At 38.2% G+C, this 26,624-nt stretch overlaps 1 protein-coding gene across 7 annotated transcripts in view; it reads left to right on the top strand.

The window, feature by feature from the left end:
- Window positions 1-26,624, top strand: part of TBC1D5 (TBC1 domain family member 5) — a 537,570-nt gene that overhangs the window by 442,163 nt on the left and 68,783 nt on the right. For all 7 annotated transcript variants that reach the window (XM_059920388.1, XM_059920390.1, XM_059920392.1 and 4 more), the window contains 2 exons: window positions 3,158-3,243; window positions 22,385-22,632. In XM_059920388.1, coding sequence (XP_059776371.1) covers window positions 3,158-3,243; window positions 22,385-22,632 — 334 coding nt within the window. The remainder of the gene's footprint in view (window positions 1-3,157; window positions 3,244-22,384; window positions 22,633-26,624) is intronic.

Below are 26,624 nucleotides of genomic sequence, written 5' to 3'. Positions count from 1 at the left end.
CTGACTGTGTGAAAGTGGGTTTAAAATAATTACTAATTGTTCCAGTCCTTTGCAAAGACATACTTTTAAAGTTGTCCACATCACATGTCCTACACAATGGGAACTTACAACTGTCATTGGGTCTGGTCTTTCTTACATACAGAGTTTTATATGTGTAGAATTCTAGTGGCTCTTACATTTTAGAGGAAATTCCAGATCTATAAAAAAATAGAAATCAAAACTGTTATATTTCTGTTAAATTTTATTTGGAAAAAAATCCTTTAAAGTAAGAAAGGCAAATATTACTTTTAAAATGTTTCAATTGCATGAGGTTAGAATGCTGCTCATTTAATCTCATCTCGCTAAGGAAACCATTGCTATCATTTTGGTACATAGTTGTGTGAGAAGATATTGCTCCAAAATTTCTTGACTTTTTAAAACCTTATTCAGAAGAGACTAAACTAACTTAATTAAAAAAGAAGAATTATAGGTGAATTAAAGAACTGTCAGTACTAAATCTTAATGTATAAAAGTATGTGCCCTTTTTGAGTAAGTGTCTATACCTGTTGATTTCTATAGCCACATGTTGGTTTACAGACATATCAGACATTAGTAGCTACAGCCACAGGTGGCCATTGAGCACCTGAAGTGTGGTTGGTCCAAACTGAGATGTGCTCTCAGTGTAAAATATACACTAGATTTCAAACACTTTGTACAAAAGAAAGCATGTAAAATATCTCTATTTTTTATATTGATTACATGTTAAAATGACAACATTTTAGATATACCAAATGAAACAAAATATTATTACATTTACTTTCACTCCTTTTTTCTCTTTTTTTTTTTTATTGTGGTTGCTAGAACATTTTAAATTACATATGAAGCTTGCATTTGTGACCCACGTTACATTTCTGTTGGACAGTGCTGGTCTAGACCATTCATGTGTACACATACTTCTGTTTTAGTAACAGTATCACCTTCTCAGATAGAAAACCCTATTGAATGACTTTCAACTATAACTTCTGGTTTTATTTTCTTACATTTCAAATACTATTTTTCAACATCATCTTTTGATTCTTTTTTTTCCACCCCAGTACAGCGGCACTTTAAACCGCCTCTCCTTTTCATACTAGTAAGTCTCCTAGGAATTTAAATAGGCCTCAGTGAAAGCAATACTTGAGCCTCATTCATATGTTCAAGTTAGATCATTATTCCTAATAATGGCTTTAAGTGCTTAGATAGATCAGCACTTCGTGTCTTGAATTGCTTGTCATTTCTTTATAAAGATGTTTCAAGAAATTGCTCCATGCATTCCCTTCTTTCATTGTTTTCTAGCAAAAAGGAACATAATCCTTTATGAATTTGTTGAAAGTCAGAGAAGAAAAGCCTTTTATAGTAGCGAAAACAAAATGTTTCCAGGTACTGAGAATAAAGAACAAAATTGGTTATGAGTGATAGTCCTACGAAAGTTAATTTTTAAAATAAATCATGAATGCACTGTCAGTCTGCCAGTGGCTTTGACCTCTATTTCTTTTTCCCGTTATGCTTGGGTCCAGGTTGTCATCAGCTACCAAGAGGAAACCTATGTAATTCCTAGAGAGCTAGAAGTTGCACTGTTAGACTTAATAGTATGGTAGTCATGGAAGCATCAGTTATCTTCATCAAGGCAATTCAGATTTGATTATTGTAGAACTGTGTTGAATACCAAACCAGTGGAGTAGTAGCTGGAGCTAAATCAAGGGATTGTCATTTTTGTCAGATGATTACGGCTGACTTGGAAGAGATATGAAAGGGTTGAGCTCTGTAAATATTCTCTTTTCAGCAGAAAAAGAAAAGGTCCATCATGGCCTTAAGATGCAGCTTGTTAGCTTGATGAATTTCAAACTATTTAACCTTAGCAATTATATACCCCCGCCTACATGCAAGTATATTCGTGCCTTGGGATTATGTCTCCAAGGACTGATATCAAAGCATATTGGTAATTTTCTATTAAGATAAAATGCAGCCTTTTTATGTCTAGTTAGATCTCTCAAAGGACAGGGCATGCTCTGGTTCAAAGTCCTAATTATTAACTTGAGTTATATGTTCGGGTAAACATTGGAACACATTTACTTATAAGTTTTTAAAAACTAATGAAAAATATATATAATTTAACCTTTCAGAGATGGTGGTATTCATTTAAGTTATGCTATTAACGTGTTACATTTTTACAAACTGGAAGTGTATTTGATTAATTTTTATTTGCCTGAGGGACTTGATACTTTTAAATAATAGACATATTAAATAATAGCAACATATTTAAATAGACACACCCAACCTATGATTCAAGGACATTTCTGCAAGTTTATAAATAATCCTAAATGCCAGAAAGTACAGTGTATTGCTGCTTTTATGAAAATGTGCATTGGTCAGTTTGCTTTTGTATTTCCACTACCTGGGCACTTATTAAACTCGTATATAAGAGTAGATGACATAGAAACTGCAAACTTCAAAAGAATTGCTGAATTCTGAAATAACGCATTCATTTTAGGAGAAGAAAGACTTGGTGTGCCATCTAGTGGGCATATATAACACTTTGGTTATCAAAAACTGAGTTTTGCTCTTCTTCAAAATGCAGCTTTCTTGACACTTTGTGTCTCCTAGGCCTTAGGCATAGATTATGCTGGTGTTAATCTCATATAATATTTCAGTTTTGTTGCAATTTTGTCTGATTGTATTTTGGAAAGGCGTATTGAGAATGGTCAAAATTATCAGAAAGAAATCTAATGAAAGGAATAAATCTATGTGAACTATGAGACAGGAAAAACAAAACGTATTAAAACAATTTCAGTGTTTAATCAGGCTAAGATCAGTTAAGGCAAAACTTCAACAATAAAAACAAACAAACAAACAAACAAAAAAAACCAGGGAGTTCCCTGGCCGTCCAGTGGTTAGGTCTTGGCACTTTCACTGCTGTGGCCCAGGTTTAATTCCTGGTCAGGGAATTAAGATCCCACAAGCCATGAGGTGCAGCCAAATTAAAAAAACAAAAAAACCCAAGCACATTAATTATTAAACTTCATTATTATACGTATTTTTTCCTGAAAGAACATAAAAACAATTGTTTCATTCTTTTATGTGTTAATGTATAATTTAAATAGCTTTATACATTTTAATTTACCGCTTTTTTTTTCTTTAGAGAAATCCAAGACCAGTGACTTATCAATTCCATCCAAATTTAGATTATTACAAAGCCCGAGGAGCAGACCTCATGAATAAAAGCCGGTAAGTCCTCTTTCTCTGATGAAAGTTATAAGTCACTAAGATATTCTTGGAGATCGTCAGGAAATTTTACACATTTGCTGAAAATAATTTCCCAGATTTGAATATACCAATGGTTAATGCATGTAATGAATCTTTGTAAAATAAATTATCTGAGTTTATTTTTAAGGCATGAGCAAAGAATATATGTTGATGTCAGTGGTAAGATGAAAAATTAAATAAATGTAAGAGTACTTGTTACAGATTGAAGTTTGGCAACTTTGTTTTTCTAACACAATAAACCTGAATAAATTGTGCCTGCTTGTGCAATCTCTTTCTAGATCCTTGCTGTTGATTGAAAAGAAGCAGTTCTATAATATATGTTTAAATTATTTCAGTAACAAAATTAAAATGGGGTTTCCCAACTGTCTTTAGAACTACACAATAAGCTTATAAATGCATCTTGTGTGTGCATTTGTGATTACATACATAGAAATTTTAAGGGTCACTGTAGGAATAAAAAAACATTAAAATCCTACTTTTAAAAGAAATTAACACTGGCGTAAAGGGTTGATGAACAGTTTTGTTCTTTCATAATACTATACTCAGATGTCTCAAGAGTTAACTCATCAAAGCAGAACCATCTCAAATTAGAACATAATTTCAAAGTTTACTCTGGTAGACTAAAATGTTAGTCATGATAAATGCTGCAAGTTGTCCGAATTTTCTTCCTTAAGCATTTTGCCTATGTGCTAGCTTTTCTTCAGCAGAATTCCAACAACCTAAATATGCATGGTTGGAGTACACATACATGATGTGTTCTGCTCTTACTTGGAGAGTTTTAAAAAAAGACATAATTCCTGACACATCGAAACTCATCGTCTGAGGGGTGAGAAGGATTTTATAAGAAATCAGCTAAATTTAAACTTGCATTTTGAACTCTTAGTGTAATGTTATTTTTAAATTACCCATCCTTGATTGAAGTCTGTCTCATGTTTTGAAGGGCTATGTACTTATGAGACCAGTTCTGTAGCCCATGAGGCTTCTGTGAAACTCTTTTCTGTTTGTTCATTTCATCTGATTCTTGGTTCACAAATAAAAGGTTTTTGCCTATAGTCACTTTGTTCATTTAATTTAACAAATTTTTCTTGAGTGCCAGACTCTCAGTATTCTAGGCATTGGAGATAGTGAACAAACCAGACAAAAATCCTAGCCCTCAGGAATCTTACAGTCTAATCACTTGTATTTCCTCCCTGTCAAGTATTTAGTTTTGATATGTTTTTTAAAAAGTATATTTTAGGTACTTTCTTCATACAAGATCTTTCTAGCTGGAGTTCCTTCTTCTCTCCCCTAATATCCACCCTGCACCCCTTGCCCACCACCTCCCCCAGGTTAGTTTTCACAGGACAGCCTGTAAACTCTCAGTTTCCAGCAGATTAGATCACACTCCCACTTGAACCTCCAAAGGCTTCCTAATACCTTGCATAATCCAGTCTTCTTCCCTTGCCCCTCCCCTAGTGACCTCATCTCCTCCACCCTCCCCTTCTCTTCCCTCTTGCTTGAGCTTGCCTGGGGCCATAGTGCTTCCCTGTTCTCCTCCTGCCTCCCCTCTTCCTTTTCAGCTTCATGATTTATGGCTCAGCACAAATATCTCAGGCAAGTCAAGCCTATCTCTCTCTCACAGTTTTTTTTTTTTTTTTTAATTTTATTGACATATAGTTGATTTACAATGTTGTGTTAATTTCTGCTGTACAGCAAAGTGATTCAGTTATACATATATCTACATTTCTCTTCCATTATGGTTTATCACAGGATATTGAATATAGTTCCCTGTGCCATACGGTAAGACCTTGTTGTTTATCCGTTCTCTGTATAATAGTTTGTGTGTGCTAATCCCAAACTCCCACTCCATCCCTCCCTTCTCTGCTCCCCCTTGGCAACCACAAGTCTGTTCTCTATGTCTGTCAGTCTGTTTCTGTTTTGTAGATAGGTTCATTTGTGTCATATTTTAGATTCCATATATAAGTGATATCATATGGTATTTGTCTTTCTATTTCTGACTTAACATCTTCTTTTTCCATTCATCTGTCGATGGACATTTAGGTTGTTTCCATGTCTTGGATATTGTAAATCATGCTGCTATGAACATAGGAGTGCATGTATCTTTTCGAATCATAGTTTTGTCTGGATATATGCCCAGGAGTGGGATTGCAGAATCATATGGTAGCTCTATTTTTAGTTTTTTGAGGAACCTCCATACTGTTCTCCATAGTGGCTGTATCAATTTACATTCCCACCAACAGTGCAAGAGGGTTCCCTTTCCTCCACATCCTCTCCAACATTTGATATTTGTAGACTTTTTGATGATGGCCGTTCTGACTGGTGTGAAGTGGTACCTCATTTTAGTTTTGATTTGCATTTCTCTAATAATTAGCAATGAGGAGCATCTTTTTATGTGCCTGTTAGCAATCCGTATGTTCACACAAGCCTCTCTTGACCTCCCTTTTGTCCTCACCTCCCTTGGTCACTCTCTACCCCACTGCCCCCATCTTATTTTCATAGCATTCTTTACACACAGAAGCCATAGACATATGTATCATCTGTCTCCCCAACCTCCCCACTGAAGTCAGGCCCCCCTGCAGGCAGATCCCTTGTCTTACTCACTACTTGAGGGCACCTGGAATAATCCTGGCTGGTGTGGGGAGGTTACTCAGTATTTGTTGTATGTATACATGATTCTATTTTTACATTTTTCAACATCTACTTTTTTTTTTTTCAAAAAAGGAAATAGACTGTACCCTTTCCTTTTCCCCCTTCATGTTTTATCTTTCTTCCATTTAGCTTTCTGTCCCAGCATTTTTCTTCTCAAAAATGTTGGTTCTGTTTTATGTATTTCCTTGTAAGCACATTGAGATTCTTATACAAAGTAACATTGTAAGGATGCAAGGCAGATTTCTCATCATCACTGTTGCAATTTCAAAGCTTGAAATTGAAACTGAACCAAATAAAGTGTTGTGTGTGAAGACATCACAGACCAGTAAATGAGGAAAGAAAGAGTTCAGAGATGGTACTGGGAAACTTGACAAATCTTTTGAAAAGGTATCAACTTATAAACTTAACACAGACCAAAATAAACTCTGAGTTAATCAAAGTTCACTCAAACAAGCAAACATAGAAATAAAACACAAATGTCTATCTGACCTCTAGTTACTAGACTTTTTAGCCTTAAAAGTAATGGAAGAAATCACAAAGGGAAGGACTGGTGGATTTTACTACACAACTGTTTTTAAGTAGATGTCAAAAATAAAATAAACTGAATCAAAAAGGAAACAGAAAATTGGGAAAATATTTGTAGTATAAATGACTGACAAACAATAATATCATTAATGTATAGAAACTTACACAGTTCAGTAAGAAACACAAGATCTGTTTCAGGGGCCATCACATCTCCTGCCATACTCTTCTCTGCCCAGAGGATCTCAGCCCAGGTTCATTGCTTTACATTCCATTTATGACTAAAGGGTCCTTCACTTATATCTTCGGTCTGACCTCTTCCCTTGAACTCCAGACTCACATGCTCCAAACTAAACTCTTGATTCCACCTCCACACACCTGTTGTTCCCCCAGTGATTCTGCATCACAATGAATGTCATGACCCAGTTGATCAAGCCTTAGAATTGCCTTTAACTCTTCTTTTTCTCTGACATCACACATCAACTGCATCAGCAACTCCTGTTCAGACTATATCCTGAACTAAGCCACTTTCCTCTCTCTGCAGTGGTGGCACCAAGTCACGTGGCCTTGCCCATTTCACCCCCACGGTCTCCTAACTCATCTCCCTGTGCAAGTCTGATCATATCACTCTTCTGCTCAGAGCCCTTCCGTGGCTTCCCAAAACATTTGGGGTCAAATCCAAAGCCTTTTCAGTGGTCTGCAAGGCAGGCCCTACATGATCCAGCTCCTGTCTCTCCAGCCCCACCACCCTGCTCTCTTGTTCACTGGACTCCAGCCACACCAGACTGCTTACCATCCCTCCAGCTCTCGAACAAGTTCCCACTTCAGGAGCTTTGAGCTTGCTTTTCCCCGTGTCTGGGTTCTTCCCCAAGAATCCACATGGCACACTTACTGCTCAGTCTGTGTTCAAATATCTTCTCTTCAGAGAACCTCTCTTCGACTGCCCTGTCTAAAATAATGGACCACTTCACTCTGTCCCTTTAATTTGCTTTGTTATTGTTTTTGTGGGTTTTTTTTTAAATAGCTGAAATGGTATTTTTAGTTTTTTATTCAAAAATTGTATTCAGCTTTTTGGTTTGTTTTTATAGTTTGTTTCTTGCATTGAAATGTAAACTCTGCACGTTTGTCTTGTTAACTGTCATATCCTCAGCACCTAAAATAGTGCCTAGAATATAGTAGGCACTCAATGAAAGAAGGATTGCAAACAGCAAATAAACATTTAAAAAGCTGTTCAAACTCATAATTAATCAAAGAAATGCATAATTAATTAAAACACCTATGAAGCACCATTTTTCACCTTTCAAATTAGCAAATTAAAAATAAACGAGGCAGAGATGAGTAAATCATCACGATCTACTGTACGGCCTAGACCCATAGTTAATAATACTATATTGTGTACTTAAAATTTGCTAAGCGAGTAGATCTTAAGTGTTCTTATCACAAAAAATAAAATAAATAAAAATAGTAGTGATAAAGAGGGTGGGAGGAAACTTTTGGGGGTGATGGATAGGTTTATGGCATAGATTGTGGTGATAGTTTCACAGATGTGTACTTATCTCCAAACTTATCAAGTTGTACACATTAAATAGGTACAGCCATTTTATGTCCATTATACCTCAATAAAGTGGTTTTGAATGAATGAATGGGCAAGCTAGCACCGGTGAAGGTGCACGGATATCCTTAGTCACCAATATAGGGAGTGTAAGTTGAGACAAGCTTGGTAGTCTTGCCAAATAGTACTCCCAATTCTGTCTGTAGCCCTTATAACTACCACATTATTCCCCAGAGGTTTGTTTATCGTGCCACTACTTTATCCATGATCAGAAACTATTGTAGCTGCAAAACCCTTGGGAAAGTCCCCCTTTAGCTATTTAATGCCTAAGATGCTTTTACCAGGCTGGACCCTTCAGCCATAATTAGCCTTGCAACTACTTTCTTAGCTGTAGAGAGGCTATTAAAGAGTTAATGCATTGGGACTGTCATTGAGCAGCGAGACAGGTAGTGGGGATGGTCTAGAGGGAATATATATCCTCATGGGGGAACCCCGAGCAGTGATCAGTTAGCAGAGGACAGACAAGAGGCAGGCAGACACCTGGAAAGCAGGGAGCTAATACTTGCTACGTCTATGGCAATGGACTTCTATTTGTGTTGCTTATCCAAATGAGGGATGAGGATGCAGAGATGACATGTGATTTTGAGATAAGAATATCTCTAGAAATCAAGAAGCCTGATTTCTCTTCTCTGCTTTACCATGGATTGCTATAATTAAGTCTTTAAACGCAAGTGCCTAGGTATTTTAGTGGTAGATTTTCCATTACGTGTGTGGGTAATATTCACTGTGCTCTGATTTTACTTACTTGCAAATTTCTCTTTAAAAATGGGAATTGACATTTTCTTATTCATTCAATATTTGAGCTCAGAACAATAATTTAACACTCAAATCCTGCTCCAATTTTGTCCTTAAATAACCATAAATTGCTGCTATATATATTAAAAAAAAAAAAAAAAAGCACATCTAAATTGTGACTGGTCTTCAGAAAGACCCATCTAATTTACTCAGGAATCTATGACCACTGAAATGCCCAATTGAGAAGTCATGGAACAGAATTTCATAGTTTTTAAATACTGCAACCTCTTATAGTAAGAGTAGAATCTCATACCTTCTTTATTCCAGAACATTCATGGACTTTCTGTTTTGAAAATGACGCAACACAATTTCTCAGAATGTGTAGTTTTTATCTGCTCTGCAGAGGTGATGAAATAATCACACCTGAGCTGTCAGCAGTGACTCAAGGCCACGTGTCACTTTATCTAGTGGTGCCTTTTTACAGACTCCACAACTATAGGTCTTTTAACTTGCTTAAGCAATTTCATATCACCAAAGTTAGATATTTTGCTTGATTAAATGAGGCCTTGGTAGAGATGGAAGAAACCAAGCTCAGTTCCTGATCTGCCCACTCACCAGATCAGCAACAGCACTCTCTGTGCTAATATTCCCAGCTTTCCTCTGCCTTATGTCAGAGCTTAAACAACTTAACTGATACCAATAGTGAAAGATTCCAGAATTAGAATTCTGGCAGGTAGACCCTCTACAAAAGGCCCCTTGTCAGGATCCCTGCATGGGATCCAGCAGGAAACCAGGGAAAGATGATTCTAATAAGCGTGTTCGCTGGTCTTTGAAGATGTTCTCCACATTCCTCAGCTGGGCTCCAGGTGACGAAGTAGTGATGGCGTCCGGTCCATTTTTACCCCAAGAATGCCTGATGGCCAATAATTTTCCATCTCTCCTTGGGATCAGGATCTGCCTCAGCTTAGGAGTGTTCTTCTCAGGACCTGGCCTAACAAGAATGTCCTAGAAAGTGCATGATCCCAGGAAGCTCAGGAATTCTTCTACCGGTTGTCATCTTATGCTAGAATTTGAGCTTTGTGAGAACAGGGACCACATCTGCCTCTGTCATTACTCTTTCCTCAGTACCTGGCACAGAGAACACATTCAAATACTGGTGAAATGATTGAATGCTTTCTAGCCTCATTTATAGAGTAACCATATGGATGTCAGGGACTGAGTCCTAGAATCTTCATATTGTCAGGGCCTAGCACAGTACCTGGCACTGTTTCTGGTATTCAGTGTGTACTTAGTTTAATGACTGAATAAATAAATACTGTTTTGAATACCTAAAAGGCATTGTAAAATTCTTCTGGCCAATTTCCATTTTATATGGTCCACAAGAATTTTTAAAGTAGGCTTTATTATATTTACTCAGAAGTATTTTATTGCTAAAATATGGTAAAGAAATAATATGCTAATGATATTTCCCAAGGCATGAAGCCAAGAAGTCCATGGTTATAGTTCATTAGTAGTTAACTGGCTAATCAGAATTTTAAAGGACACTGATTTCTATATAAATGTAATTTTTTGATATTTTTGTGCTCAAATAAGAGTTTGTGCTATAAACACTTCTATGTCTGAAATGCCCTTTCTCTTGTATCAAAGAGAGTTGTTAATTCCTAACCAATTTAGGTAAATTGGTAACACTATCTCCTGTTTAGGGCAGAGTAAATAAATCTTTCTCCTGTTTTAAAAAATTTAAGTGTGATTTGTACACAAAACACAGATCTTAAGTGTTCAGTCTGATGAGTTTTGACAGCTGTGTATACCCCCTGTAACCACCATCTAAAACAGTATATCTGGAGTGAACATTTCTTTCACCCGAGAATTCCCTCGTGTCCCTTTACGGTCAATGCCAACCTTTCATCCCAAGGCAACCACTGTCTGATTTCTATTACCTTATATTAGTTTTGCCTTTTCTTGAGCTTCCCATAAACAGAGCCACACAGTATGCACTCTTTTTTGTCTAGCTTTTCTCATTCAGAATAATGTTTTTGCAATTCATGCGTGTTGTTGCATGTGTCAGTAGTTTCTTCCTTTAGACTGTTGAGTCGTATTCCACTATACGATGTATCACAAGTTGTTCATCTATTCTCTTGTTGATAGATACTGGGTTATTTCCAGATTTGGGGTGTTATGAACAAGACTGCTAAGAGCATTCTTGTACAGCTGTTTTGATGTTTTTGTTTGTTTTTGGTTTTGGTGTTTATCTTTCCCTTGGGTAAACACTTAGAAATTCAATTGTCCTAATGGATAGATACATGTTTAACTATATAAGAAACTACAAACTGTTTTACAAAGTAATTATACCTTTTTCTACTCTCATCAGGAATATATGGGGGTTCTAACTGCTCTTCATCTTTGCCAACATTCGCTACTGTCAGTCTTTCTGATTTTATCTATTCTAGTTGGTGTGAAAATGGTATCTCATTGTGTTTTAATTTGCATTTTCCTGGGCATCTTTTCATAGCATATTGGTGATTTGTATATCTTCTTTTGTGAACTGTCCAGGTAGTTTGCCTGTGTTTAATGGGTTGTTTGTCTTTTTGTTCTTGATTTGTAAGAATTCTTTATATATTCTGGATAGGAGTCTTTGTCAGATAAATGTACTGCAAATATTATCCTCCCCCAGTATGTGGCTTGCCTGTTCATTTTCTTAGTGATATCTTTTGATGAGCAGAAAATTATTATTTCAGTGAAGTTTCTTTTACCAGTTTTTTTCTTCTATGGCTAGTGCATTTTATTTTCCTATTGAAGAAATCTCCTATCTAAGACTCACCTTAGTCTTCATTGTTGAGGGTCCTTAAGACCACGCTTGGCTTCGATGGTTCACTAGAAGGACTCACAGAACTCAGAAAAGCTGATAGACTCATGTTTATAGTGTACTGTGGCAAAAGAATATAGATTAAAATCAGGAAGGGAAAAAGGTTGGTGTTGTCGACTGAAAAAATGCACAGCCTAGAAGCTGAGGGTTATGTTTTATTCGGCGGACTTTCTGAGGTCTTCCAGCCAGGGAGACAGGACTCTCAGATCACTCTGAGGGACTGCTCTGAAGAGGCAAGGGGGGAGCCAGGATATACAGTAGTTTTTGCAACAAATACCAGGTAGTCGGAACATCAAAAGTTTACTGTTAATTAAAGAAAACCAGACATCTCACGTTAAAGAACGTAGCGCTTTTCTATGTATGGGAAGATGCAAGAGTCTGGGTTCACTGAAATCATTGCTTTGATATGCACCTCAGCTACCTGGGGCCAGCATCCTGTGCTTTCTCATCCAGGGTCTCCTCAGGGTGCACCGTCGGGGTGGCTGCAGCAGTTGACTGCTAGATGATGGGCATTCGGTTTCCATCCTGAGTTTCCTCAGGGCTCACCATTGGGGAGGCTATAATGTGATGGCTTGATGGCTAGAGCATCCTTTGTTTACTGATATGGCAGGCAACATTTTTCACTCACAGTCTAAGAGAAACCAGGTACAACTTTCCAGGTGTCCACTCCCAGTGGAGTGCTTAAATCTCCTGGGAACCATGTAGGGCAACACATGTGTGAAGTGTCGCCAACCAGGGAAGCTCACGCAGGACTTGGTGACCCCAAGGTTTGTTATTAGAGGTCAGTCATGTAGTCATGAAGCAACCATGTGACTAACATTAGCTACTCCATCTCCAGTTCCCTCCAGAGGTCAGACTGATATACTGTGGCAGGGGCCCAGGTTGAACAAAAACAGACTTTTACCATAAATCTGATTGTTAGCATAAACTTTGCTGTGGCTCAAGGCCCCAGGTCTACAAAGACACTTTTATCAGGCAGGATATTCCAAGGGCTAGAGGTTATCTCCCAGTTGCCCCTTGAGGGCCAGTCCTAAACAACTTTGGAGTGTGCAGGATTTGGGCAGTCCAGGCCCGTGTACAGTAAAAGTTAGCCCTTTACTGTACAGTCTCAAAGATATTCTATATTCTTCTAAAAGCTCTGTGGTTCTAACATTTGTATTAAATCTGTGGTCCACGTCAAATTAATGTCTGTGTGTGGAGTGAGGTAAAAATTAAAGTCCATCTTTTTCCATAGAAGTATCCAGCAGTTCAGTACCACTTGTTTAAAAGTCTTTCCTTTCCCCATTGAATTAAACTGGATCCTTGGTTGAAAATCAATTGATTATATAGATATGAGCCAATTTCTGGACCTTCTATCCTTTCTCTAGTACCACACTAGCTTAATTATGTAGCTTTATAGCAAGTCTTGATTTTAAATAGCCTGAATCCTCCAACATTATTCTTTTTTCATTATTTTGGCTATTCTAGGTTCTTTGCATTTCCTTATAAATTTTAGAATCTACATGTCAATTTCTATAAAAATTATTGGGATTTTGGTTGGAATTACATTGAATCTATAGATCAATTTGGAAAGAACTGATACCTTAATATTATTGAATTATCTAATCCATGAACATGGATTATCTCTTCATTCAATTAGTCTTCTTCACATTCTCTCAGTAGTGTTTTATAGATTTTAGTGCAGAAGTCTTGTATATTTTTTTTTCAATTGAGAGAAAATAAATTCCTCTTTTTTTCTGCATCTAACCTGTTCCCTTCCGTGGCTGTACTTTTTTTAATGCGACTGTTTCCTTGGACTTTTATGTGCACTCACACATTTATCTTTATTGGCTCCCATACCTCCTTCCTTAAAATTCTAACAGTTGATTCTTGGTAAATGTTAAGTACAGCTGCTTGTGATTTTTTTTTTAATTGTGAAGCTATATAGTGATTCTCAAAGTGAAGGTAGAGAGGTGAAGAGGGCAAAACTCCCCATCAGGTGGGCATTTCAGAATTGTTTCCTCTTCCATTCTGATGTATTTCCCTAGGCCAGAGACTCCCATGAGCCACGGTTAATGGGAGAGATTCGTATCCCTCTCAGATACTGGCTCAGAAAATAAATTAGTTGAAAACCACCACTCTAGAAACCTCAAAATTTATTCCTACAGATATGTCTTGAGGAGTTTATCTCATGATTTTATACAACCACGATTAATGCGTAATTGCTAATTATTTGTTATATTAAACAAATATTACAAATTGTGTTCAGACCCAATTAGGTGAGCCCCACAGTCTAGCTTATATCCACCCTCTCATGAGGGCTAGCTTTTCTATCCCTAACAAGCACTCCTTTTGCTTCACATAGCAGTCACAAAGATTTACATGCCACATGCAAAATAAACAGGGTCTTTATAGATGAAAGGAAACATGTTTCACTTGAAAGGCAGATTCCTAAGGAATAAGTAATAGCAAACTAACTTTTATCACATAGTTTTTATAAAGGCCTATAAAATCTTGAGTTTCTTGAGATGTGGAGAGAGTTCATTTTCTAAGATAATAGGAACCTCACAATATGGCAAACAAATTAGAATTAGTTACAGATGTCTTTCATTGAAGCAAATTCGATACACTCAACCTTAAAGGTAAAGAATTAAGAAAGTTGGAAACCAATTCATTTTATAGAATTTGAGACCTTCAGCTTAGAGAATTTGTGAGAAGTACCTCATGAACGTTAGCTCAAATGTTAGAATCATTTGGAAAAGTATTGTTTTGCAACCATGACAACTGTTCTAAATTTCCAAATAAAAGATAGATGTATATAATAAGCATTCTGAAAGAGGGAAATATGAATCATAATCCATTCAGGGTACGTCAATAATGACAGACTAGAAAATTACAGAGATGCAAAGAGAATATTTTTTCTATCCAAAAACCAAAGTCATATATTTATATTTACTTTTTCCAGCTACTCCTTGCACTTAAGAAGATAATTTTAAAGTAAGTTATATGTTTTTATGATGGAAAAAAGCATAGGTAGGGTGAGGTGAGAGTATGATAGAAAGAAAAGGAGATTTTGATGGAAGCAAAAGGAAAAGAATAGAGCAAAAAGGCCTCAGAGGGAAGATGAACCTAGAGGAGGAAGGAGAGGCAAAAAGAACAGAATAGAAACTGAGGGTGGAAATAAGGAGGCAGGGCAGACAGGTAGGCCCCTGAGTTTGAGATGGGTTTGGACAGCACCCCTCAAGGGCCCACACTATCATTCAGGCCTCTTTTTGGTCCTGTAATCTTAGCAGGATAGTGAATGTGATGGTCGAAGCCATTTGGCTCAGCTGATCACAGGCTGTCAGAGTCAGAAGGGGCTTTCACTGAACCCTGCCTCTCACCCATGCCAGGGCCAGGGAGCCTGTGTGTCTGAAAATGATTTTCTAATCTCTACTTACACAGTTCCAGAAACGGAGCTCTTACTATTTTAAATTGAGCCTGTGAAGCCACTAGAAAGGATTTCCTGTGTCATAGCCTTTTAACTGTCTTCTGTTACTCTCTGTAACTTTTGTAAACTTATTTTTTAAAGCCACGCGAAGAAGCGCTGCTTTCCCTCATGGCAGCTCTCACAGTATTGGAGGACTTGCTTCCCTGCTTTTTTAGCCATTTCTCTTCCAGCGTAATTTTCATACCTCCCTACTGTTCTGCTCCATTTTATAGACACAAAATTCAGTTCTGCCAGAAATTAATGCATCACCAAAACAGTCTGCCATGATTGTACAGTTAGTTACCTCCTGCAGTGTAGACAGTCAGCTAGTATTTCTAGCCACATATTATATTTACTATTAAAGGAAAATGTGTTTCCTATAAGAAGATAATATATACTTACTATATATAGGTACCATATTTACTTTTGAGGGATAATTTCGCAGGGTACAGAATTCTAGGTTGGTGGTTTTTTCTCTCAACACTTTACATATTCACTGCACTCTCTTCCTGCATACGTGGTTTCTGAGGATAATTAGAATGTGGTTCTTATTTTTGCTCCTCTATAGGTAAGCTGTTTTTTTTCCTCTGGCTTCTTTCAGGATTTTTTTTTTTTTTCTGTGATTTTCCATAGTTTAAAAATGATATGACTAAGTATAGTTGATTTTTGGCAATTTTTTTGCCTGGTGTTTTCTGAGCTTCCTGGATCTTTGGTTTGTTGTCTGACATTAATTTGGGAAATTCTCAGTCATTGTTGTTTCAAATATTTCTTCTGTTCCTTTCTCTCTTTCTTCTCCTTCTGGTGTTCCCATTATGTGAATGTTACATCTTTTAGGGTTGTCCCACAGTTCTTGGATATTCTGTTCTGCTTTTTCTGTCTTTTCTGTTTGCTTGGGGAGTTTCTATTGAAATATCCTCAACCTCAGAGATTCTTTCCTCAGCCATGTCCATCAATAATATCCCATCAAAGACATTCTTTGTTTATGTTACAGTATTTTTGATCTCTGTCATTTCTTTTTTTTTTTCTTAGAATTTCCTCCTCTCTGCTTATATTTCCTATCTGTTCTTGCATGCTGTATACTTTATTCCTTAGAGTCTTTAGCATTTTAATTATAGTGATTTTAAATTTCCAGTTTGATAATTCCAACATCCCTGCTATATCTGAGTCTGGTTCTGAAGCTTGGTCGCTCTCTCTCTTCAAACTATGCTTTTTGCTTTTTTAGTACGTCTTTTAATTTTTTTTTTTTTTTTTTATCGTTGGACACGTTGTACTGGGTAAAAGGAACTCCAGAAATAGGCCTTTAGTAATGTGGTGATAAGGTGTGGAGGAAAGGAAGCATTCTATGGTCCTATGATTAGGTCTTAGTCTTTTAGTGAGCCTGGGCTTCCAGACTGTGAACTTGACACATGCCTCTCAGCTGCAGCCCCCACCAACGTCGGGTGGAACAGGATGGCTAGAGGGGATTGTGCTTGGGTACTTGCCTTCCCCCAGGTCAGTTAGGCTCGGCAAAAAACCCTGTAGCTTGGACTCTGGTTAAATATTTCTCCTGAGGGCAGACCGTTTGAGAAGAACAAGATGCTCTGGTGTATTTCAAATCGTTCCTTTTCCTTCCTCTACCCCTGCCAGAAGCACAATTTTTCTCCCATATTTACCATGAGAACCTGGTAGAGCTCCAGGAGGTAAAACTCGCTGAAGTTTGGGCTGCCCCTCCACCCTCCTGACTGGGTCCCCTTGGAGATTTTAACTCTCAAGTTTGTCCACACTGAGCTTCTAGCAATTCAGTCACAGTTCCAATTTCCCTACCCCAGCACTGGTTCCTGTGGGTTTCTGCTCTGGTAGGTCGTGATCCTCTGTATTCACTCGTCACTCTCTCCAATCTGGGGGACAGCAGTTTGCCCTTTGACCTCACTTCTCTTATGGATCTAAGAAAAAAATGTTGATTTTTTTTTTTCAGTTCAGCTTTTTACTTGTTAGGACAGCAGTTTGCCCTTTGACCTCACTTCTCTTACGAATCTAAGAAAAAATGTTGATTTTTTTTTTCAGTTTGTTCAGCTTTTTACTTGTTAGGACAGTGTAAAGACTTCCAAGCCTTTTACACACTGGTCTGGAAACCCAGAAGTTCACTCGTCTAGAATTAATACAGCCCAAGAATCTTATTTTTCTCCTGCAACATCATTATGGGCTCAGATTAGCCTTGTAGACCAGACCAAAACATTCATGTTTGAGAGCTTGACTTTTTTTTTTTTTTTAATATGAACTCACGTTAATCCATGCCTCCCTATTCTATCTGTAATGAGCAGTTGTCAAAAGTTTTAACCTAAGTGCATAAGCTTTTATTTATCTTCATTAAATTTTATCTGTTTCATTTATTGCTCATGCTACCCTGTTGAGAGTATTTTAAATTTTGATTATTTTATCTGATGTATTGGGTACCTCTGCAGCTTTTGGTCTAAAATTCATAAGCCCATGTTCTCTTTCTTCAAGTCTTAAAACTATAGGATATTCTATCTCAAAGGGACACAAAATATCATATAACTCAGCCCCCATGGTTTAAAGATAAGGAAACTAAGGTCCAGACAACAGGCTAAATAACTCTTCCAAGTTACGTAACTCAGTGACAGAAGATTATGACCTTAAAAAAAAAGGACTGGTGAGGAGGTCTGTGAACCAAGTCTGAGACACATGTCACCAGAGGGGTGCTAGAACATTCAGCGGTACACGTGAGGTACAGTTGTTCAGCTGTAACTGAAAGAGTGTATTACCCTCCATTATATCCACTGCACCTTGATAAAATCCAGCAGAGGTCAACGCTTCAGATAAGAAACAAAGTTGTCTTAGAATGATTTTTTTTTAGTGAACGAGACTGGCTACTTGTAATAAACTCAACCATTTCCAAGTAATTAGTAAAAATATTTGTATAAACCAGTCTATTTTACAGTTTGGTTTCCACAGTCCTTTTGAAAAATCAGAATATTTCCCCACTTCCATTCTTCTGATATTTCTATTTTTATTTAATAAAACAAAATGAGTAATATACTTAAGACAAACCCAACTGTCTAAAATTTTAAATGTATCTAATTAACAATTGAATCAACAGACTTATTTGAAAATGTGGGGAAAAATCTTTGATGCAATTGCTTTATTTTTTTAAAATATTTATTTATTTTATTTATTTACTGGGTTGTGCTGGGTCTTAGTTGCAGCAGGCGGGCTCCTTAGTTGTAGCTCACAGGCTCCTTAGTTGTGGCTCACCGGCTCCATAGTTGTGGCATGCGAACTCTTAGTTGCGGCATGCATGTGGGATCATGCAGGGGCCCCCTGCATTGGGAGCGAGGAGTCTTAACCACTATACCATCGGGGAAGTCCCGATGCTATTGCTTTAGTCAGGTGCAAATGTGCAGCTTTAAATGCATGCTTTTATTGGGAAAAAGAGAAAATGAATAAGTGAATGAATGGATGAATGAATGAATGAACCAAGCATTCAACCTTTGGGAATATAGATAAAATAATTAAAAATGAGTTGAAAACTCATTATTTGACAGAAATATGAACAAGCATCTAACAACATTTTATTGCAAGAGGAGTGAAATAAACAAATATTAGATACTTAATATTAGACTTGAAAGAAATCTGTAGGTAAGAAGGAAATAAATCAAGGTGGTGAAAAGATTTGGATACCAGGAAAGGAAAGAAGGTTGTGGAGAATTTTTACAGAGGCGATAATTTTTTTTTTTAAAGCTTTGGAAAGGTTTTAGAAGTTGAACGAGAGCAGCTCATGATCCTGGCAGTTAAGAAGGCATTGGAGACCCTAGAAGCTCTTTCAGTAAATAGAGTGTGGGTTAGAAAGCCAGGCTACAAGAGACCAAGTTGGTAGGAAGAGGGTAGAAGAGGCAGCAAGAGTCACCCACCTTCAGAATTTCAGAAACTGTACAAAAAGGGCCCAAGAGTGAAGCCAGGTTGGGTTCTGGTGCAGGTGTTTCGAAGGATTCATGGATCTTCAGGAAGCTGCCTCTGTTGCTGCTGATTTAACCCACTGAAGAAGGCTGCGCTAAAAGAAAGTTCTTGGCACAATTTCCAAACAATCCCTCCTAGATGGTACTGTTTTTAATAATAGTATGTAGTGTAGACAACAGTAACGAAAGACTTTGATTACACAGAGCCAGTTGCTCATTAGATTTGGTGTTCAATGTCTTGTTAACGCCAAAGCCCCCTTAGCATCTCTTTTAACACTATTTACACGTTGCCCCCATCTTTAATCCAATCCAGTCCGGTCCTCACTGTCCGTCAGGTCTCTTGACAACTGCATTAATTTTCATTAATTTAGCACACGTGACTTAACAGCCAATAATAATTGTTGTAGAATGTTTAGTATGTCTTGTGAAGACCGCTGCTGCTAATATTTAAGATCTCTCTTAGCTAACTTTGTCATAAAAGCTGTCATGCCTGAAACACAAACAGTGGGCCGCATGCTTAGCAGGCTTGCCCTAGAAGTGCATGGGTTATAATTGTTTCTATCTGAAAGTACAGCCACCTTCAGTAGTTGTTTTCAAAACTCTTCTTATTCTTCTGGAAGCACGGGTAGTGGATGAGGGGAAACTTGGTTGAAAACAAAAAACGTTCAAAAAAGGAAAACAGTGCTCATCCTCTTTCAAGAGCTATTCAGATGAAAAATGGCTCGGCATGAGCTCGATCTGTATGTTTTTCATGGTTTTTAGTAGTAATGAAGATGCCTTAACCACAGTCTCTTGATAATGCTCTAGCACTTTCTTAGTACTTTTATCAACGTATGAATTTTAGAACTGGCAATATGGGAATTTGACTAGTACATTTTTGTTTATAAAAAAGGGTAACAACATTATAACTTCTTCATATCCGTGAATTATGAGCCTTGACTTGCATACAAGCGCAACTAAAATGCAGTGGAACTTCAGCATCCTAATAACTCTTCTTTCCACTGTGACTCGCGAGCAAGGGGGACGCACGCAGGCTGCTGAGTGCACTGCAGTGCCAGAGGTGAACGCCTTCTGAGTCCAGAATTTATGAGTCCTTTACATGTCATTCATTCTTTTTCTCAATAAACATGTATTGAGCGCCTTCTCTGTTGCCAAGCTGTAGTGTCTATACATTGAGAGGTCTCTACTTCCTTAGGAAGCGTATAAAAATTGGAAGTAAGTGGTGCATCATCACTATATATCCTCATCTCCATTAGGAAACATTATTCTCAATAATTTTTGGAAGGACATTAAAATAGCTTTGTTCTTTAAAGATGAAATGATGCAAAACGAACCATTTGAAAAAGGATTTTTTTTCACATTTCATGCGTTATAAATGAATAGCTCTTTTCTTTTATAAAGCAAATTCCAGGTTTTAAATTTGATTTGTCCAATCTCTGAAGCAATATAAGTTTCCCATACCTAGCCCATAATATTAGCTAGGACCGTTAAGACTTTATGGAAGGAGGAAGCATAGCGTTCTTTGCTTTTTATTACAGAACTCCGGATCAGTTCTGTTTTAGCGCCCTATCTAGTAATGGCAAGGATACAGCTGTCATATAAAAAGTAGGAGAATTACCATGTAAGTGCTGCAAGGTAGATCTGAGAGGAGGAAATGATGGCAAAATTGAAGGTAACTAAAATCATAACAAGTGGATCCCTCAAACTTGATTTTCAGTTTCCTACTTTTATGAAAAAGAAGCTAAATGCGAGAAAACAAGCTTCTATTAATGATTGGGCAGTAAAAATGCAAACTTTGATATTGACATGGTCAACCTCCTACAACTAAAATAATTTATAATCATAACTGGTCTTTCACATAATAGCCCTGAGATACTTCAAGATGATGAATCATTTGGGAAGTAATCATTCATTTTAGCAAATGTTGACTTGGTGTCCTCTATCTGCCAGACAGAGCACAGGTGCTGGCAAACCCTGGTTACCGAGAGAGGACCTGTCTGAGAGGGAGGGGGGAGTGGAGGGGAGTTGACTGCTGCTGAGACGTGGCGCAAAGTAAGGATGGACCTTCGCTCTGCGGAGTCATTGGTGACCTCGAGGGGTGGTTTCAGAGCGATGGCAGGGAGGCCACAGCCAAACCTTGGTGGGCCAGGACTGGAGAAGCACAAGTAGCACATTAAGACACTGCTGAAAAGACGTGTTGTGAGGAGGGAAAGAAGTAGGATGGCAACCAGGAAGGAATGAGGGTTCAAAGGAGAAGTTGGGAGACACACTTGCGCGCGCGCACACACACACACCACGGTTGTGTGCTAATGGGAAAGATATGGTAGAAAGGGGGAGATGGTGATGCAGGAGAGCAAGATCCAGGAGCAACAGTCTCCAAAGTTCAGAGCAGATGGGATCTCCCCGCACGTGGGGAGGCGGGCCATGGCCAGGAGCAAGGGACGCTTCCTCCATGGTAATAGGTGAAAAGGCTTAGACCACAGGTAGACGCAGCTGCCTTTTAACAAATGTTTCTAGAACACCTGTTATGTTCTAGGCAACTGGCAACATGGCAGAGAGACCGAAGTCCTGTCTCCATGAAACTTTTATTCCAGTGGTGGATGGGGGAGGTAGACAGATCATAGCCAAATAGGTAAAATATGTAGTATGTCAGGTGATGCAAAGCGCTATCAGGAAAAGTAAAGCAGGGACGTGGGGAAGGAGGATACGGAACGCGGGGGCGGTAGTGTGGGGTGAGGGTGGACTCAATTCTCGTGGACCAGAGCCCTTGATGTACTTCTATGAACTGACTTCGTGGCTCTCAGACACATTTATTTTTCAAAGTCAGATTATATATGGCCTTGTTCCCACAGGCCAGAGTTTGTGGGAAATCTATTCTCAGCCTGGCTTCCCAGGTGCCCCCTTCTGTGGGTTACCCCAGACTCGCCCAGCCCTGCACCTCTCCTTCAGAGTCCTCATCACAGGTTTTAGTCATACATCTATTTATGTGCTTATGTGATGAATGTGTTTTCTAGAACCTCCAGGAGGGAAACTATGTCAGTTTTGGACAGTTGCAGTGTTGGCCATAATGGGCCCTGTTTGTTGAATGAATGAATGAATGAAAAGTAAAAAAGACTATTTTCCATAAGCCACATCTTTAAGAATCTTGTTGTTTTATTATTCTGTGGTCACTTTGAAATTATCACGCCTCACTTCGTGTAGCTGATCTAGACCTTTTTCAAAGCAGGTAAGGTATGTTTTTATATCAACAGAGCATGTGAAACAGAGTTGTCCTCTAAGTTAAACAATGACTCTCCACCTAATTTGATTTTTTACAGGACCAGTGCCAAAGGTGCTCCCCTGAATATAAATAAGGTCTCCACTAGCCTGATGAATTTTGGAAGAAAGTTGATTTCTCCGGCAACGGCCCCGTGCGGTGCGGATGGCCCAGTACCGGGAGGCAGTGGCGGTACCTCCTCCCCGGCTGTGGTTCCCCCCAGGACCCTAGCAGAGGCCCCCAAGCATCCTCTGCAGCAGCAGCAGAGGCTGATGAAATCGGAAAGCATGCCAGTGCAGCTGAACAAAGGTAAGGGAGAATACTAGTTAACCTAGAGGAAACACTCCCAGGGTAGCCTGGGATTTCCTCACCTGCCTATGAGGGATCACCGTCCTAGAAAGAGAAATTAGTGTAAGACTTAATTTTTAAAAATCTGTTATAGTAGGTCCTTCTTAAATGGCAATATCAGATACTATATTGTTCTTAAGAAGGTTTTATGAGGTAATTTGTTAAAGTACGTTTTTTAACATCTGTACCTTAGTATACTTGCATTTGTGTCCTGGTGATGCCCGCAGAGTATGGCGTGAACTATCACAGCACGGAACTTGAGGTCAGTTGACCGAGATCTCTGCTAGCTTTGTATAGTGATGCTTCTGGCTAGAAGAGCATCTGAAATGGGAAGGTCTGGTACCCTGGGCTCTGCTAGTCACGGCATTTGTCCGTGCAGTTGGTTTGGAGGAAGCGGGTCACCAGGCTTGCAGTCCCTCTTCCAGCTGCTTTACCTCCAAGGAATACAAACTAGAGCCCAAAGCGGGGAAGAGGCCAAACAGAATATCTCAGGCAGCAGAGTCAGTGTCTGAGTCCCTGCACTGAGAGAACCAGAGGACGTGAGAGCCGGATCTCTCAGCTGACGAGTGTGCACTGCTGCTGGGAGCGCCGTCAGCGGCTCTCCTGCTGCTGGGACTCAGGTACGCTCCTTTCCATTTCAGGGCCTTTCCAGCGCTTCACTGCCTCCGGTGTTTGGTTCATAAGGGAGCCCTTCAGGTTCTTACTCAGAACCTTTTTCTCTTATTTTCTACTTAGTTCCAAAGACATATGAATTAAGTACCCCTACTCGTAGCCAATGAGAAACAGCCACACTTATTTTTAGTGATGGGACTCTGCTATCTATACTATGGAAGCAAGAAATAGTAGCACGATGGCAGAAAATCTACAAAAATCAATCCTAAGGCCTCACAAAGCATAGTGTCTGTGGCCAGTTAGTGTCAGAGCAAATACCCTCCTGACCCCTGCCTCATCTGTGTCTTAAAGGTGTCCCTGGATCATAGCCAAGTTCAGTAACAGGTGTTGACAATAACAATAGTAATATTGAATCAGTAAGAAGACCTTAAACCATGTTCCATATACTCTGTTTAAGAAGGTTGCATCCAAAATTATTTAAAAAATTAAATTATTGGCATTTAAACTGGTAAAAACTTAAGTTAAATGGACTCTTCTCCAATGATAGAAAATAATGAGTTATTCAATAATGAGTGTGTGTTCTCTTCTGTTAGTTTCATCATATTATCTATCATTGCCTATATGAAGTATTAGACTTTATATAATTAGTATTTAAATTTCTATTAGAATATTCCGTTTACCTTACATACGAATATCTCTTTTAAAATTACATTCTTCTGTTTTTAATGTAGAGCTATCACACATGATTTAAAGAATAGGAGACTTCAGACCATTAACATATTGTAAATGTATTTTAATGCCAAGAGACATGCCCACTTCCAGGATGGAAATGAATGTTATTTTATATATTTCTTAATTGTACTGTGTTACTCTTCTAAACAAATATGATTTCAATATTGCTTTGATAACAAGCTGTAGTCAATAGTAATTCTAACTGATGGCAGCAAGTGAGTCAGAGAATCTCTTAATGCCGTTAAATTTTCTGAGGAACCAAGCCAAATGACTATAGAAATATAAAGTTGTGTCTCTAAGGAAATGTCAAGTATTAATATCGCAGTGAGTGAGAAAGGAAGCGCATGAGGATGGAACAATTGATGAAAACTAAGTCTCCAGTTATAAGGAAACAACAGAGCGCTTAAGCAGAGTATTTGGAACATGAACATCGCTGGGGCATTTTGTAACTGATCCCTGTGCTGAACGAAAGTGGTCTTGTTTGGCAACTCTCCTTTTTATTTCTGGTTTGTTCTTTTCATGTCAGCCTACAAAAAGCTTGTCTACCTTCATATTAAAGGTATATCGTCCTGCTAATGCCCCTCCCTGCATGAAGTTTTGAATAAAATGGAGTAAAAGGAAGGAGAAAGGTTTATACCAGGAGAAGCGAGGGTAGGTTGATCCCCTTCCTTCATTCACTCTCCAGTGAACCACGGGCAGAATCCTGAAGCTTTCAGACCCTTTTCCTCACCCGGAAATAAGAGGTTTGGGCTGATCCCTGGGGAGCCTCCCAGCTTCAGAAATCTGCGGTTCCTGTGGTAAAAGATACCAACATCGGTTGTTTATGCTGGTGTTTCCCACAAGTGTCCTGCTGTGCTGTGACACTGACAAATCTGCAGGTGTGTCACCTGGCCCCGGCAATGAGCGAGCAAGTGTTTACCCTTTCAGAAGGCATGTGTTGGAATAGGACTTCTGACTGTCTCCGAACAGGGTCATCTACTTAGTGCCTTTTCAGTGTGCTCTGCTGGAAAATTTGAAAGTTGTTTTGAAAAGTGGTTGTTTACACAGCTGGAAATCCTTATGGCTTTCATAAGTTAGTTAACTCTCGATTACCTGTGCTTGTGTAGGGGAAGAGTTCTACGGAAAAGCCAACATTCATGTATCTGTCGCTTGAAATGCCTTTTGCTGTTGGCGTCTCTGTTGGGGCCGGGGTCCTGAAGGGAGGAGGGAGCACAGATGGTCCTCCATCATTTTCCTGGTGGCATCCAATATTAAAATTAGTCTCAATCTCTAAATATACATTAATAGGTGATCCAGAAGCAGCAGAGTGAAATGGGTAGCAAGCACAGAATTGAAAATTTTCAGATGTACAGAAAATGAGGCACACCATTGACCAGTGAATAGAGAGTTAACTATATTAGGAAAATTCAGGACCTGAGAAGTTCCACTAAAAGTTGTTTATCACTTGTTTGGCATATGTACCGATTTATAGATTTTATTTCAGCTATAGGAGAATATAAATGCATGTACCGTTAATTGATAGGAATGGTCTAATGACAACCCAGTAATTTCCAGATGAGCTGGCTGTGCTGTAAATCATAATGGTAGCAAGTGGTCAAGGCACGGAGGGTTGTTATATAATTCAAAACTTGATTCTTTTTACTAGTGTGTAAAAGCTACAGGGAAAGCAGATCTGTTAATCATACATTATCATACATAGAAAATATGGTGCCTTTTAAGAAGGCTTGTTTTTCAGCTCGTTAATCTCAAAATAGCATGGGGCTTCAGATGCTGATCTATCCAGGGGATGATTCTGTCCACAGGGACTGTGCTTCATATTTGTCATCCAGGAAGGAAATCAAAGAACCAAAAAAATCTTCCTTCTCAGTGGTCGTGTACCTCAAGTGCTTCACAGTATTTCCTTTTCCTTTCTTTCCTGCATTTTTTAAATGTACTCCCTTCCCCCCACCCCCCTTTTCCTCTGTTTTTTGAATTTGAACACTTCTTTATTTTAAGCATTTACTGCAGGTCCAATTTGTAAATGAAATCTCGCCTATAATAAGTATATCAAGTTTAAAGGGTATGCAGTTCGCAGGTTTATTTTTACATGTTGACATTTATAAGTGCATGTGGTAACTTATGAAATCTTTTCAATACTTAATATGAAATTAGAACTTGTTTAGGTCTTTATCTTATCACTGAAGAAATTGGTTTCAAGTTTAGTTAAAAATAAATTTTGTCTGTTGCAGGAGGAAATCAATTTCAGAAGAATGTTGACTTCTTAATAAAGGCATATAACTTACTTTGGGATAAAGATTTTTTTAAAAAAATAAGAAAATATAAAATCATGCTGTTATTTGTAGCATAATGAAATCTGCTCAGCCAAGTCTTTTGATGGCTAAAATTTCCTATACTTTAGACTAGTAGAAACTTGTTTTTTTCCTTAACAAAAACAGGCACAAAAGCTTTTTAGGAAACACTTTTTAAAAATCAGTTCCTTTAAAAAATATTTTATGTTAATTTTTCTAAGATTGTGTTGTATTTTCTGTTTGACTGTACTTTTAGTAATTAGGTTGATAAGTAAAAGTATTCCAGCATTAAATATGAAAGAAAAGTTGATTTTTTTTTTC

Source organism: Balaenoptera ricei, chromosome 4, assembly GCF_028023285.1.
Source record: "Balaenoptera ricei isolate mBalRic1 chromosome 4, mBalRic1.hap2, whole genome shotgun sequence".
Lineage (NCBI taxonomy): Eukaryota > Metazoa > Chordata > Mammalia > Artiodactyla > Balaenopteridae > Balaenoptera > Balaenoptera ricei.
The sequence above is the reverse complement of the archived record's forward strand: the minus strand, read 5'-3'. Positions and strand labels throughout refer to the sequence as shown.